Genomic DNA, 16093 nt, shown 5'->3' on the forward strand with positions numbered 1-16093 from the left:
TTCACACATTATACGATTCACGTCATTATTAGTATAACATCGAATAAGTTTCTGCTTTACGTAGGTGTTCAGCATTTCCTTTTGCATGCATGTATTTCAAATATAGATATACTGTATTATTTACCCTATACAACTCCAGGCACATCACATGAAAATAAGGAGCCTTGGCTTGAGCTGGAAGACGTTTTTGCCTGCGAGCTGAGCTCCGTCAAGGTGGGGGATGGGACAGCAGGCTGCTTGGGCTGATTGACGCATTTAAAAAACAAAAGGCGCTTATGGTAGAGGTGTGAAGGGATTTAAGGTGGTCTCGGGATTACAAGTTTTTTTTTGTGGACTTCAGGGATTCTAGTGTTAAGCTGATTAGGGCCTGATAAATGAGATGGTAATGTTGGATATTTTTCCATTGTGATTGAATTAATAAGGTGCTTCATTTTAATTTAATTTGCATTTTATTTTTCATCCATCTATCCATTTTATTTGCCTGCCTATCTAGAATGGGGTCTTGATCATCTGAAGCCTATCCTAGTGTAGCGGCTTTAGAATGGCTGTTGGTGATTTGGAAGAAGACAGACACAGCAATACCCGAATTCTGCCGTTTATTCTACAAAAGTGTCATCCAGCTTTTTTCTACAAGACAAGCAGTAAAGGGCACAGTCAGCACATGTAACGTCAGGCGCTCTCGGCCTCCTGCAAAAGCGTCATCCAGCTTTTGCCAGGAGTCTGCTGTACGTTACATGCGCGTCCCGTGGGTGTTGCATCAATTAAAGCGACCCCCCGCTACAACAGACAAATAGGAACTATATACAACAGATACAATGATTACATTCAAAAAGAAACAAAATTTACAATATATATATAAAACCTCCCCATGGGCTCACCACCTATGGGAGGGGCCATGGAGGTTGGGTGCAATGTGAGTTGGGTGGTGGCCGCGGGACCTTGGTGGTCTGATCCTCGGCTACAGAAACTGGCTCTTGGGACGTGGAATGTCACCTCTCTGAAGGGGAAGGAGCCTGAGCTAGTGCGCGAGGTCGAGAGGTTCCGGCTAGATATAGTTGGACTCACCTCGACGCACAGCTTGGACTCTGGAACCAATCTCCTTGAGAGGGGCTGGACTCTCTACCACTCTGGAGTTGCCCCCGGTGAGAGGCGCCGAGCAGGTGTGGGCATACTTATTGCCCCCACTGGAGCCTGTGCATTGGGGTTTACCCGGTGGACGAGGGTGGCCTCCCTCCGCCTTCGGGTGGGGAAGGGTCCTGACTGTTGTTTGTGCGTATCGCGAACAGCAGTTTGGAGTATCCACCCTTTTGGAGTCTCTGGAGGGTTGCTAGAGGGCATACCTTCTGGGATTCCCTCGTTTTGCTGGGAGACTTCAATGCTCACGGGCAATGACAGTGAGACCTGGAAGGGCGTGATTGGGAGGAATGGCCCCCCCGATCTGAACCCGAGCGGTGTTTTGTTATTGGACTTCTGTGCTCGTCACGGATTGTCCATAACGAACACCATGTTCAAGCATAAGGGTGTTCATATGTGCACTTGGCACCAGGACACCCTAGGCCTCAGGTCGATGATCGACTTTGTGGTCGTGTCGCCGGACTTGCGGCCATATGTCTTGGACACTTTCGGGTGAAGAGAGGGGCGGAGCTGTCAACTGATCACCACCTGGTGGTGAGTTGGCTTCGATGGTGGGGAAGATGCGGTCAGACCTGGTAGGCCCAAGCGTGTTGTGAGGGTCTGCTGGGAACGGCTGGCAGAGTCCCCTGTCAGAAGTAGCTTCAACTCCCACCTCCGGCAGAACTTCAACCACGTCCGAGGGAGGTGGGGACATTGAGTCGAATGGGCCATGTTCCGTGCCTCTATTGTTGAGGCGGCTGACCGGAGCTGTGGCCGCAAGGTGGTCGGTGCCTGTCGTGGCGGCAATCCCGAACCCGTTGGTGGACACCGCGTGAGGGATGCCGTCAAGCTGAAGAAGGAGTCCTATAGGACTTTTTGTCCTGTGGGTCTCTGGAGGCAGCTGATAGGTACCGCAGGCCAAGCGAACGCGGCCGGTTGTTGCTGAGGCAAAACTTCGGGCATGGGAGGAGTTTGGAGAGGCCATGGAGAGCGACTTTGGACGGCTTCGAGGAGATTCTGGTCCACCGTCCGGCGTCTCAGGAGGGGAAGCAGTGCAGTGTCAACACCGTATATGGTGGGGATGGTGCGCTGCTGACCTCACTCGGGCGTTGTGGGTCGGTGGGAGGAGTACTTGAAGACCTCCTCAATCCCACTAACATGCCTTCCAATGAGGAAGCAGAGCCTGGGGACTCTGAGGTGGGCTCTCCCATCTCTGGGACTGAAGTCACCGAGGTGGTCAAAAACTCCTTGGTGGCAGGGCCCGGGGTGGATGAGATCGCCGGAGTTCCTTAAGGCTCTGGATGTTGTAGGACTGTCTTGGTTGACACGTCTCTGCAACATCGCATGGACATCGGGACAGTGCCTCTGGATTGGCAGACCGGGGTGGTGGTCCCCTCTTTAAAAGGGGACGGAGGGTGTGTTCCAACTATAGAGGGATCACACTCCTCAGCCTCCCTGGAAAAGTCTATTCGGGGTTCTGGAGAGGAGGGTCCGTCGGATAGTGAACCTCGGATTCAGGAGGAACAGTGTGGTTTTAGTCCTGGTCGCGGAACAGTGGACCAGCTCTTCACCCTTAGCAGAGTCCTGGAGGGTGCATGGGAGTTTGCCCGACCGGTCTACATGTGTTTTGTGGACTTGGAAAAGGCATTCGACCGTGTCCCTCGGGAATCCTGTGGGGGTGCTCGGGAGTATGGGGTACGGACCCCTGATAAGAGCTGTTCGGTCTCTGTACAACCGGTGTCAGAGCTTGGTCCGCATTGCGGCAGTAAGTCGAGCCCGTTTCCAGTGAGAGTTGGACTCCGCCAGGGCTGCCCTTTGTCACCGATTCTGTTCATAACTTTTATGGACAGAATTTCTAAGCGCAACCAGGGTGTTGAAGGGGTCGGTTTGGTGGACTCAGGATTGGGTCACTGCTTTTGCAGATGATGTTGTCCTGTTTGCTTCATCAGGCCGTGATCTTCAGCTCTCTCTGGATCGGTTCGCAGCTGAGTGTGAAGCGGCTGGGATGAGAATCAGCACCTCAAATCCGAGCATGGTCCTCAGCCGGAAAAGGGTGGAGTGCCCTCTCAGGGTTGGGGGAGAGATCCTGCCCCAAGTGGAGGAGTTCAAGTATCTCGGGGTCTTGTTCACGAGTGAGGGAAGAATGGAGCGTGAGATCGACAGGCGGATCGGTGCGGCATCCGCAGTGATGCGGGCTCTGCATCGGTCTGTCGTGGTGAAAAAGGAGCTGAGCCGTAAGGCAAAGCTCTCAATTTACCAGTCGATCTACCTCCCTACCCTCACCTATGGTCATGAGCTATGGGTAGTGACCAAAGAGCGAGATCGCGAATACAAGCGGCTGAAATGAGTTTCCTCCGCAGGGTGTCTGGGCTTTCCCTTAAAGATAGGGTGAGAAGCTCAGTCATCCGGGAGGGGCTCAGAGTAGAGCCGCTGCTCCTCCACATCGAGAGGAGTCAGATGAGGTGGCTCGGGCATCTGATCAGGATGCCTCCTGGACGCCTCCCTGGTGAGGTGTTCCGGGCACGTCCAACCGGGAGGAGGCCCGGGGAAGACCCAGGACACGCTGGAGGGACTATGTCTCCAGGCTGGCCTGGGAGCATGGGATTCTCCGGAAGAGCTGGAAGAAGTGGCCGGGAGAGGGAAGTCTGGGCCTCTCTGCTTAAGCTGCTGCCCCCGCGACCCGACCTCGGATAAGCGGAAGAGAATGGATGGATGGATGGATATATATAAAACAAAAGAAGTTCAGTATATATAAAAAAAAAGTTTTGAGAATGTTCACAATAAAGCAAACTAACTCAGCCACACTAGCAATCATTAGGTAAAAGGCAGGAACAACACGTAGTAGGTCCCAGTCCCTCACAGGGTAAACACACACACAATATGAAACCAGGGTTCCACCTATGTGGATAACTGGAAAACATCAATCGCTTGAATTTAGTCAGTAGTATACAAAGTAACAGAGGAGTTTTCCACTTCATGAAGTATAAAAATAAAATTTTAATGTTTATTTTCAATGAACATTTCTGCATATGTACTTCTGTGAAAGTAGTGCATCATTGGTTTTAATCTTTCTGCACTACAGAATTGTGCCTGTATCTATATATGCTTGACTTTATTATTCCACATCAGTACAGTAATTTAAAAACATTGCATGGTCGAGTTAAGGAAACTGAAGATCCATAGTTTCCCTGGCAACAGATGAATATGTGGCTGAGTTTTGATTCAGGAGCAAATATAAGAGAACCTCAAAGCAATTACCCGAATTTAATGCAGAAACCTAAAGGTAGGCAATACAGGTCTTAGAGTGAAAATTAATTTTATTCTCGAACTGTAGTGTGATTTAAATATATATATATATCTATAGTTTTAGTATGTTCTTTGTTAGTGCAAAAGATTACTTGGTTAAAGCTGCTACTTAAGTCTTATTATTTGTTTGTGTAAGGTCAGAATCATGAGTTTTAGCTTTCTTATACAATTGTCCAGTTTTACCTTGTCATGCACACAATAATGCAATATATCATTAATTCACTGAGAGCAAGTATTCTTATTTTTTTATTTTTTATTTGTGTGTGTGTGTGTCTGCATGGGTGCATTTTGTATAAGAATTTATAAGAAATGTATTTAATTGGTGCCTGTATAACAAAATGTTTCACTTCTAAATTCATAGATGCTGTATCACTAAATTCTGTACTGCTGCAGATATTTCCAGTACAGGAAAAAAAAACTGACACATGGCACAAAATTTCTGCTTTTCTGCTTTCTTTATGATAAATTTTTGTGCCATGGAAAATTTGAAATTCAACCTCTACTTGAGGTGTTAAATGTATTCCTCCTTGAAGCTGTCTGTGTTAGTTTGTTTATATGTTTTTTTTTAAAGTGATTACTTAAATGTAGGGATATGGTTGTATTTAGTTTAAAATCTATAGGTTATAACATATATTAAATGTTCGGTAGCTTGAGGTCTACTGACTTGTATTTTGTCTTCATTTTATTTCATGAAAGAAGTTTCTCTCAAACCCCTTAATTTGGTTTGATAACGAATGAATGGGAACAAAGATCATGTACAGTGCATCCGGAAAGTATTCACAGCACATCACTTTTTCCACATTTTATGTTACAGCCTTATTCCAAAATTGATTAAATTCATTTATTTCCTCAGAATTCTACACACAACACCCCATAATGACAACGTGAAAAAAGTTTACTTGAGATTTTTGCAAATTTATTAAAAATAAAAAAATTGAGAAAGCACATGTACATAAGTATTCAAAGCCTTTGCCATGAAGCTCAAAATTGAGCTCCGGTGCATCCTGTTTCCCCTGATCATCCTTGAAATGTTTCTGCAACTTAACTGGAGTTCACCTGTGGTAAATTCTGTTGATTGGACATGATTTGGAAAAGCACACACCTGTTTATATAAGGTTCCACAGTTGACAGCTCATGTCAGAGCACAAACCAGGCATGAAGTGAAAGGAATTGTCAGTAGACCTCCAAGGCAGGATTGTCTCGAGGCACAAATCTGGGGAAGGTTACAGAAATATTTCTGCTGCTTTGAAGGTCCCAATGAGCACAGTGGCCTCCATCATCCGTAAGTGGAAGAAGTTCAAAACCACCAGGACTCTTCCTAGAGCTGGCTGGACATCTAAACTGAGCGATCAGGGGAGAAGGGCCTTAGTCAGGGAGGTGACCAAGAATCCCATGGTCACTCTGTCAGAGCTCCAGAGGTCCTCTGTGGAGAGAGGAGAAACGAGGAGAACCTTCCAGAAGGACAACCATCTCTGCAGCAATCCACCAATCAGGCCTGTATGGTAGAGTGGCCAGACGGAAGCCACTCCTTAATATAAGGCACATGGCAGCCCGCCTGGAGTTTGCCAAAAGGCACCTGAAGGACTCTCAGACTATGAGAAACAAAATTCTCTGGTCTGATGAGACAAAGATTGAACTCTTTGGTGTGAATGCCAGGCATCATGTTTGGAGGAAACCAGGCACCGTTAATCACCAGGCCAATACCATCCCTACAGTGAAGCATGGTGGTGGCAGCATCATGCTGTGGGGATGTTTTTCAGTGGCAGGGACTGGGAGACTAGTCAGGATAAAGGGAAAGATGACTGCAACAATGTACAGGGACATCCTGGATGAAAACCTGCTCCAGAGCGCTCTTGACCTCAGACTGGGGCAACAGTTCATCTTTCAGCAGGACGACGACCCTAAGCACACACCCAAAATATCAAAGGAGTGGCTTCAGGACAACTCTGTGAATGTCCTTGAGTGGCCCAGCCAGAGCCCAGACTTGAATCGGATTGAACATCTCTGGGGAGATCTTAAAATGGCTGTGCATCAACGCTTCCCATCCAACCTGATGGAGCTTGAGAGGTGCTGCAAAGAGGAATGGGTGAAACTGGCCAAGGATAGGTGTGCCAAGCTTGTGGCATCATATTCAAAAAGACTTGAGGCTGTGCTGCCAAAGGTCCATAGACAAAGTATTGAGCAAAGGCTGGGAATACTTATGTACATGTGATTTCTCAGTTTTTTTATTTTTAATAAATTTGCAAAAATCTCAAGTAAACTTTTTTCACATTGTCATTATGGGGTGTTGTGTGTAGAATTCTGAGGAAAAAAATGAATTTAATCCATTTTGGAATAAGGCTGTAACATAACAAAATTTGGAAATAGTGATGTGCTGTGAATACTTTCTGGATGCACTGTAATTGTTATTTATTTTACATGGCCTAGATTGCATATAATTACATGAAAATGAATTTTAAATGTGAAAAGTGTAGAGATAGTCCCCAGGTTGTGGAGATCTGACCTACAACTTATGAATGGGGCCAGAGTTGTAACGCATGCGCCTCAGTAACTGCCGCTCCGTCGTCTTCAGCCTGGGGACGCTGCAAACGGTGACTGGATGGAGGCTTGGTCGATTTTGCCGCCCGTGCAGTGTAGTGTCTCTCGGGCGGCTCCCAGCAGCAAACAGTTTCACTGCTCGCCCACCACACATGGCTGTCCTGTTCATTCTCAGTGGTCGGCTGGTTATGCTGTAATCGGTGGCTCGAGGGGGGCGATTTCACTGCTTGTGCAGTGTAGTGTCCCTCGGGCAGCTCCCAGCAGCAAAAGAGGTGAAACTCCATCATTCATTGGCAGAGCACTTGGTTACAGTCGTTCAACAATAGCATTTATTAAATTTATGTACCTGTTCCGACTTGCATACAATTTCAACTTAACAACAAACCTACAGTCCCTATCTCGTATGTAACCCAGGGACTGCCTGTTATTTTCTCAATAGAGATATACATATATAAAGTATTTTTATTTTGTTGTCATGTAGACCTGTCATAAAGCAGTCCACATTTTTTAATGCCTTGTGATATGTTTGGTGTCCATGTATTCATCAGCCTGTTTTTAATTATCTTTTTAAAGTGCTTTTTAAAGTATGGCTATTTCTCATATGTCATATTAAACAAGACTTTGTTTTATTACTGACATCTTTTATTTAACTAGTATTACCTAATACATTTTCAGAGTGGAGCAATGGATTTGTGTTTTTTGTTTTCTCAGCAAGGTTATTTAGACTTTTTATAGTGCGGCATGAAAATATTGTACAGTAAGATAATATAAGAACATTTCAACTTTAGTAACAATTTCATTGAGAATAATTTTGGATTCCTTTTTTTAGTATTCATTTCTATGTTTTTATTTTATCTTTCTCCATTTATCTGTACATTTTTAATTTCATTAAACATTTCTTTAATGATTTGGCAAATAACAGTACTATTTCTTTGGGCTTGACAGGTGAAAAGAACCTTCTCCCATGGTACTTACCGAGCTGGTGCAATGAGACAAATTAGTCTGGTGGGAGCTGTTGATGAAGAAGTGGGCGATTACTTCCCGGAATTCCTCAGCATGTTGGAGGAATCACCATTTCTAAAAGTAAGTTGAATAGAACTGACATGCATGCAGAGTCTTAAAGTAGCTGGTGGGATACTTTTCTGATGCAGTTTTGGGTCAGAATTTGTACCCATGGTTTCTCTATTCATATAGTATGTACAAATTGAAATGAATACTGGCAGTATCATTGTATGTCAGTCATCAATTGACACTATTTTTTACACAGCTTACTTTTAGTAAAACTGTAATATTAAGTTAAAAAATATTTAGACAGAACTGTCACCTATAGATGGTTTCTGTGTATGGCTTCTACTGCTTTGACTGAGCCTCATAATCTGACTGTCCTATTGCTGAGCAGGCCAGCTGTAATAATTCTCACTGGAGCTGGGCTGATTACCACAGTCAATACAAATGACAGTTTATAAAGTTCAGAATTTATTCTCACAAACTTTTAATAAGGTGTAACAATCAATTAAAATATTTTGCTCCCCACACTTCCAGTAAAAATAAGTATTGGGCAAATAAATAAAACAATGGGAGCGATCATGCTTAACAGGCTATATATGTTTGCAGTATGTGACTGGGGATGTCAATAATCCCAGATTTTTTTGCATTCAGTACCAATGCCAGTGAAATTTTTTATAATATTCGATACATATTTAATACCACAGCAAATCTAAATCAGTGGTTTCTTGTTAAAAGTACTTTCATTATTCATATAAAAAATATAGTACCTTTTTCTGTAATGGAATCAAATATAAAAATACCAACCATGATGACAGGTTTAAAATAATGGTATAGTTGTCAAGCAGTTACCCAACTTTTATTTAAGTAAATTAGTGTTAGCATTCATAAACATAATACAATTCAGGGCTTGAATTTTTAATGTGTTATAGACACGAGTATTCCCCCAGTGTAACAGGTGGGGAAATGGTATAATTTTGGGGTGATTTCAGCATAGTGTTTCTAAAGATTAATATCATCGTGCACTACCTGACTTATCTTACCATGTGCACATTCCAAATTTATTTTCTTACATTTTCTCTCTAGTAACTAAACATACTGGTTAAAATTAATACTTAAAGTAATAATTCAAATATTATTTAGGTTTATACTGTTGAATTAGCGAGTTCCAAGTTAGTTCAGGATATTTTCATTTAAACAATTTAAAATAATTTTTCTAAATATGCCTTTTAAAATCTGGTTTGTTAGAGAATCACTTTTAGGTTTGTAACATTTGCCATTGCAAGAGTTATATATGCTTCAAAGGCTGGTTAAATTTTTCTCTTTAGTAATTTTTTTTTAATGGCTGAATCAAATGCTGCTTGTGTGGTCTTAGTGAATGTGTGTCTCTGTTAACACTAGAATCCCTGAAGCCTACGAAAAAAAGTCTTAATCCTAGGCCAATTTAACACTAGAATTACCAGAGCCTACAAAAAACTCGTAGATCTGTCCCACCTTAAATCACTTCTCACCTCTCCGTCAGTGTCTTTTGTCCTTTAAATGTGTTGATAAGCAGCAAGCAGTCTGCTATCATATCCCCCACCTGCACGCAGTTTTCTCAACTCAAGTCTGTTTTTCTGCGTGTCAGTTGCTTGGAGTTGTATAGAATGAGAAGTCAAGCAAAATCACACCTTTTATAAATACTATGTCGTTATTAGGAACACATGCATTTTATGTGTGTTCCGTGTCTACAACGATCTATATAATCACATCGTTAAAAAAGAAACGTTTTTCATGTTTGAGTAATAATTGACAAAATGTAGACATGAAGTTTATAATGTGTAAAGCCTGAAGTCCAAATATCAAAGAAACACTTTCACAAAAGGTACAAATATAACAGAACAAGTGCACTTTTATTCAAAAATATAATTGCAGAAAAACAACACGCGTTAGGGTGCGACATTGACACACATGTACTACAACTGCTTCAGTGGCGCAACGGTATCAACTGTTGACTGGTAATCAAAACTTCACAGGTTTGATCCCCAACGAGTCCATTTTGAGAATTGAGCTGCTTTTACTCTTATTATTTTAGAATAAAACCATACATTTGTAACAGCCGGTGTAAATGTATGATACTAATAAAGGTTCTCTCCGTTGCGTTCACGATCCTACCATGCTTAAACCCCAAATCACCATCTAACACTGCTGTTTTCAAATAAAGACGCACTTTAACAGATGAACTCAGATCGGAGAAAGAGAACAGAAGCCCTCCCCGCAAGAAACGTCCACTCACATATAAGAACAACACAGCTGCACAAGGCATGTTTTCTCCGATCTGAGTTCACCTCTGTTGTAGCGCGTCTTTATTTGAAAACGGCAGTGCCAGATCGGGGCGAGCGTGAATGCGACTGCGAGAATAAAACTGAATAGAAAAACGCTAACTTTGACAAGCACTATAAATTTACAGCAGTTGTTACAGACGTAAATCAAATTAACGCTGCTGTTTTCAAATAAAGGCGTAATATAACCCCCAACCCGCAAGAATCGCCCACTCACACATAAAAACAATGCAGCTGCACCAGGCATAAAGGTGAAAGATGGCATTGTTTGGATGCAACAATGGGTTGGGCGTCATTCTGCCAGTGAATCTGCCATATGCGTGTCCTTCAACGAAACAGCAGGGCTTACAGCGCTCACCAAGGTAGTGTGCAAAGTTTCGTTTGTAATTATGTTTCTTGATGATCTTTATATGAAAAACATTTATATGTTACATATATAAGTGCCACATCGAGTGTTTACCTATATTTAATTACTTATATTCCTACAGCTTAAAGTCACAGTTAGACTGCAGAGCCTCCAGTGTTTGATAGACATAGGCATGCTGACAAAGTACATGTGCAATGCCACTCCTTATCTGGGAAAAGATCAGTAACAAAAAGTGCAATGGCAGCTTCCACCTGCAGCTATAGACACTTCAGTACGCAAGCAAATCTCCCCACTATTGTTTAGATCTGGCAGTGCCATGTTGATGGTATATGTGCCTAAGAAAAGTCGTCTGACTGTTTGTTTGATATAAAAGCATGAGTATGATGCTTGGAGACAGGATAGTCTAGATAGTATTGAATTTGCGGAATGTTCCTAAGGTGGATAAAAACAGATTTTCAGACAGCTTTCATATGAGGTTGCAACAGCAGCTTGGAATCAAACCCTACAGCCCCAAGCTAAAGATATAGAATTGTGAATATTTCAACAGTGCTGTGAAAAATTATTTGCCCCCTTTCTAATTTCTTCTATTTACTTCTTCACAATTCTTCAAACTTTAATGTAATACAGAAGGTCCAGCATTTCTTTTCTGCAACATGCATATCTATACTAATAAAAGGCAAAGCCCTCACTCACTCACTCACTCATTCTCCAACTTCCCGTGTGGGTGGAAGGCTGAAATTTGGCAGGTTCATTCCTTACAGCTTCCTTACAAAAGTTGGGCAGGTTTTCTATCGAAATTCTACGCATAATGGTCATAACTGGAAGCAGTTTTCTCCATTTACTGTAATGGAGATGAGCTTCAACGCCGTGGGGGAGTTTCGTGTGACATCATCACGCCTCCCGTAATCACGCAGTACATAGAAAACCAGGAAGACCTCAAAAAAGCGCTGAAGAAAACATGCATTATATAATTGAGAAGTTAGCGAAACAATAAGAAGCGAGCGAGTGACATATACAACCATATTCATGAGTTCTGCTACTTCGGAAACAAAGCACGATGTAAACCTACACTTTAAATTAAGTTCATAGACAGGCTGCTGCTGGCGTTTGTAATTTAGTGCCTGCCCATATAAGGCCGTCCGTCAGCGGCAATCCAATAGCAAACTGCCACTAAATATTCACGGGTGAAGGACTGTGCTTATGGAGAGGAAGATGAGATGGTCAGGGTGGTGTTTGACACAAACTCAGCGAAACTGCGAGAGAAAGTTTTAAGTGCCAGGACTAAGGTAACATTAAATACAGCCATGGACATAGCACGAGATGGCACCAGCACAGCTGGGAACCTTCGATGCATGTACACCGAGTGGCTCACATGAACTGACGCAGTGCACAGATAAAAGCAACAGTTCCAAAGAGCTGAACAAAACCGAATTACACAATTGAAAAGGCAGCAAAAATATGAAGCGTCCTGATACATACAAGCATATTCATAAATCCAGCTACTGCGGAAACAAAGCACACGTTGGAAAAAGTCAATGTCCCGCTAAAGGAAGACAGTGTAAAAAAAACCCGTGCATGCAGTGTGTCAGGTCTCAGATAAAGAAGAAGACGAGCTGTTTATTGATGCAGTAAGAAACGAATCGATGAATGAAACCTGTCATCTTTACAACGATTGACAAACACGGAATGTAACTTGAACACAACACATCCTACAAATACGAACCTGATTGAAAGAAATAATGATAATCAAATCCTTGATGACAGCAACACTCAGTAACACTCACAAAACAAATACTGTATATTGACAGTCATGTTACGTTATTTTTAAAATGTTCCCTTTTCTTTTCTAGCTTTTTAACACACTACTCTCCTCTGATACGCGGGTATATATATATGTATATATATATATATCCCGATCTACATACTCGAATAATGGATACTTTATTCGCCATCAATGATTGTTTTGGTAAAGCCATACTCAGTGTATTCATTAGATGAACGGTAAAAAGTAAGAGCGAGGGGAGGATGACTTATTGAGGCATGCAGGCTGTAGTCGCCAACTCTATCTGAATTGCGCGATCACATTTGAAAAATATATCTTTTCAAGTTCTATTTAGTCCATATGTGTCAAACTCAAGGGCAGGGCCACATCCGCCCGGCGTAATTATATCCGCCCGCGAGATCATTTTATATACTGTATTATTGTTATTAATGGCCCGGTATATGAAGCGCTGGTAACACAATAAACTACAGATCCCATAATGCAGCGCTTCAGCTGCCTTGCCGAACACTTACCGCGTTAATCAAGTCTAGCTTATGATGCTGCAAGTTATTGCGGAGCTAGCTCACACGATGCTGAAGAGAAAAGTTGATTCTGAAAATAGAGCCTTTAAAACCGATGGGAGGCTGAGTATATGTTTACTGAACCCGTGTGTCTCATTTGTGGAGCTAATGTGGCTGTAATTACAGAATTTAATCTAAGACGGCACTATGAGACAAAACATCAGGGTAACCTGAATGCAATGCAGAAGATACAGAAAGCAGAAGAATTAAATAAGAATCTGACACTTCAGCGGACGTTTTACCGTGCACAATCACAAAGTGATTTCAAGTGAAGCTGCTTTTATGGGAGACACAAATGCACCAGTGCAATTTGCCCCACTTTCCCTGTTGCCAAGTAATGTTAAACCAAGTCGTCACTACGGTGTTCCCAAATACGCACTTTGCTGATAAACTGAGCGCACTGAGTTTGCACGGCGCTTTGGTGACTTTGAAGAACAAAAAGTCCGTCTGCATGCGGCTCGAACCTTGTGCATGTTTGGTAGCACATATCTGTGTGAGAAGCTCTTCTCAGTGATAAAGACTAACAAAACAGCACACAGGAGTCGCCTCACTGATGAGCACCTGCAATCCATCCTGAGAATCTCCACAACACAGAACCTCACACCAAACAGAAACGAACTTGTTGCCAAAAAGATGCCAGGCGTCCAGCTCTAAAATGACATATGAGCAAAGACAACTGAATGATTTGATTTGTTATTGCTGAAAGGAACACATTTTATTTATATTTCCAGGTTTTGTTATGCAGCATGTTCATATTTGAATTTGTATAATTTTGACAGGATATATTTTTATGGAGAGCAAAATCTTTTGGGATATTTAAAATCTAAGTTTATTTTTTATATAAAATTACATAAGAGTAAAGAAATTTGAATGTTTGTTCTTTTAACGTTTACTTTATTTCTAACTTGTATAATTTAGACAGGATATATTTTTATGGAGAGCAAAATATTATAAGTTGTTTAAGGTTTGAGTTGATTTATTCAGAATAATATTCCTGTCTGTTTTACCATTCCTACCAAAGATATTTCTGTCGACTAAATAAAAATTCCTTCTATTTAAAATTTAAATAGAACTTGAACAAATACGATAGTTCATAATATCCACACAGACTTGCACGTAAGAGCAGGAGTTATCCATTTTAACAAGCAGCGTATTGCACTGATACGAAATAGCTGTGTGTGTATATATGTAGATATGTATGTATATGTATATGTGTTTATATATATATGTATGTATATATGTGTGTGTGTGTGTGTAAATATATTTATTTATATATATATATATATATATATATGACAGCAACACTCATCACTCACAACAGTGACAAAACAATTACATTGACAATCATGTTACGTTATTTTCAAAATGTTTCCTTTTCTTTTTCATTGCTTCTTTAACACACTACTTCTCCACTGCGAAGCGCGGGTATTTTGCTAGTATTTATATAAATTCAATCTCTGAAAGAAACACTATCAGTTTTAGAACATTTAGACCATACAGTTCTTAACTGCATTTAAACATTAAAATTTGCCTCTAGCAAGTTGAAGCCTGTTTAAATTGATCACACACCTTTTCTCCTAGCCAGCTCTTGATGTTGTTTGTCATGTGGATGTGAGGGCAGTCTCAGCTTTTGTCTTTATCACCTTTTTCCATCTCCACTGTTGTACCAGCATATGCTGTGTGGTGTCAGAAGGTAACAGAATATGCAGTCTCCATCACACACATCACTTTTGCAACAAGTAACAAAGGCAGCTTCCTGATGAGCTTAAACCGCAGTAAAAATAGTATACAAAAATTTCTCCTGGGTAAGCAAGCAGCATTAAATTAAGTCCCAATAATGCTAGGTCTGCAACACTGATAATCATTCCCTGTGGCCAGTTGAGGGTGCCACTGAGCCCCACACCCCCAAACACAATTAAACCACACAACCATGCATTCAAATACGTAATGTTTTTACAAAATACCTTTTACAGGTTCCAGACCAAACAAATTGGTTTCTCTTGTCATCTCCTCTACTCTCCACCAGCAAGCGTTGTCCACCACCTGACTTTAACTCCTCGATGAAGATGAGGTGGCTTCTTTTATGTTGGACACAAGATTACTTCCGGCGCCACCATATTACATATTGAAAGCACTTCCAGGCCAATTATAAGCCCTCAAAATAGGAAGATTGCTCCCCTGTAGCTCCCCCTGGCAGCACTCAAGTACCCAAACAGGGTTGGCCATCCGGACTACAGCTTCCACCGTACCCTGTGAATATACAAATGTGAGCTCCACCAGGGAATTCTGCCACTCTGTGTTTCAGGACGTAGACATCCTCTGTCCTTCCACTATGCCCTACCAACCGGAAAAAGTACTAACAACTAGCCTGGCCAGAATGCCCATCCATCTGTTTTCTTTCGCTATGCCATCCAAGCTGGGCCAGGAATTGCCCTCCGTCCTAGTCAAATGCAGCTTCATCTACTATAATACTCTCAACACTGTAAATACACATTTATATCTAGTAGGCTATCAAAAGTAAAATCAGTAGTCATTTTAAGACAATGTTCCAATTAAAACTGTGCCCAATAAAAGGTTTAAAAAATGATTCAATGTCTAGTGTAAGAGATGCATCATCTCCTCCAATAATAAATGAAGCTGAGTTGATTTTACTTGGACTGAAACTTCGAACCGAAATTAAAATGAACCTGAAGGGTTGAGTAGAGCTGTAGAAACATTCCTGATGATGATGGTTTATTGTAATGATGAGAAATTTATGCTGAAAAGCAGATGCTAGCCAACACCATACATTCTTCAAAAATGAAGAAGCAACTGCTCAAAGACAGAGGGATGTACTGACTGCATGGGTATTACAGAAGAAGCAGCAGCAGCAGCCAGTTTGCATGATAACAAATAATGGGGTAAACAAAGAAATGTGATTGCTATCAATGACTGAAGCAGACTCTAGTGATTTGACCATAGGCTACATATATATGCTAAAAGTGATCACAGTGCATGCCATTGTGGTCACGCTGTTGCAATATTGCCATACCTTGTATATTGCAGGTAACATATAATTGCCTAATAATGTGTAAAGTATTGCATATGCATATAGTTAACT

At 41.7% G+C, this 16093-nt stretch overlaps 1 protein-coding gene across 1 annotated transcript in view; it reads left to right on the forward strand.

The window, feature by feature from the left end:
- The window catches only part of LOC120533920 (lysine-specific demethylase RSBN1L-like), a 152011-nt gene that overhangs the window by 81084 nt on the left and 54834 nt on the right, over window positions 1-16093 (forward strand). The window contains exon 4 of the mRNA XM_039761036.1: window positions 7903-8040. Within this exon, the coding sequence (XP_039616970.1) occupies window positions 7903-8040 (138 nt within the window). The remainder of the gene's footprint in view (window positions 1-7902; window positions 8041-16093) is intronic.

Source organism: Polypterus senegalus, chromosome 8, assembly GCF_016835505.1.
Source record: "Polypterus senegalus isolate Bchr_013 chromosome 8, ASM1683550v1, whole genome shotgun sequence".
NCBI classification, from domain to species: Eukaryota; Metazoa; Chordata; class Cladistia; order Polypteriformes; family Polypteridae; genus Polypterus; species Polypterus senegalus.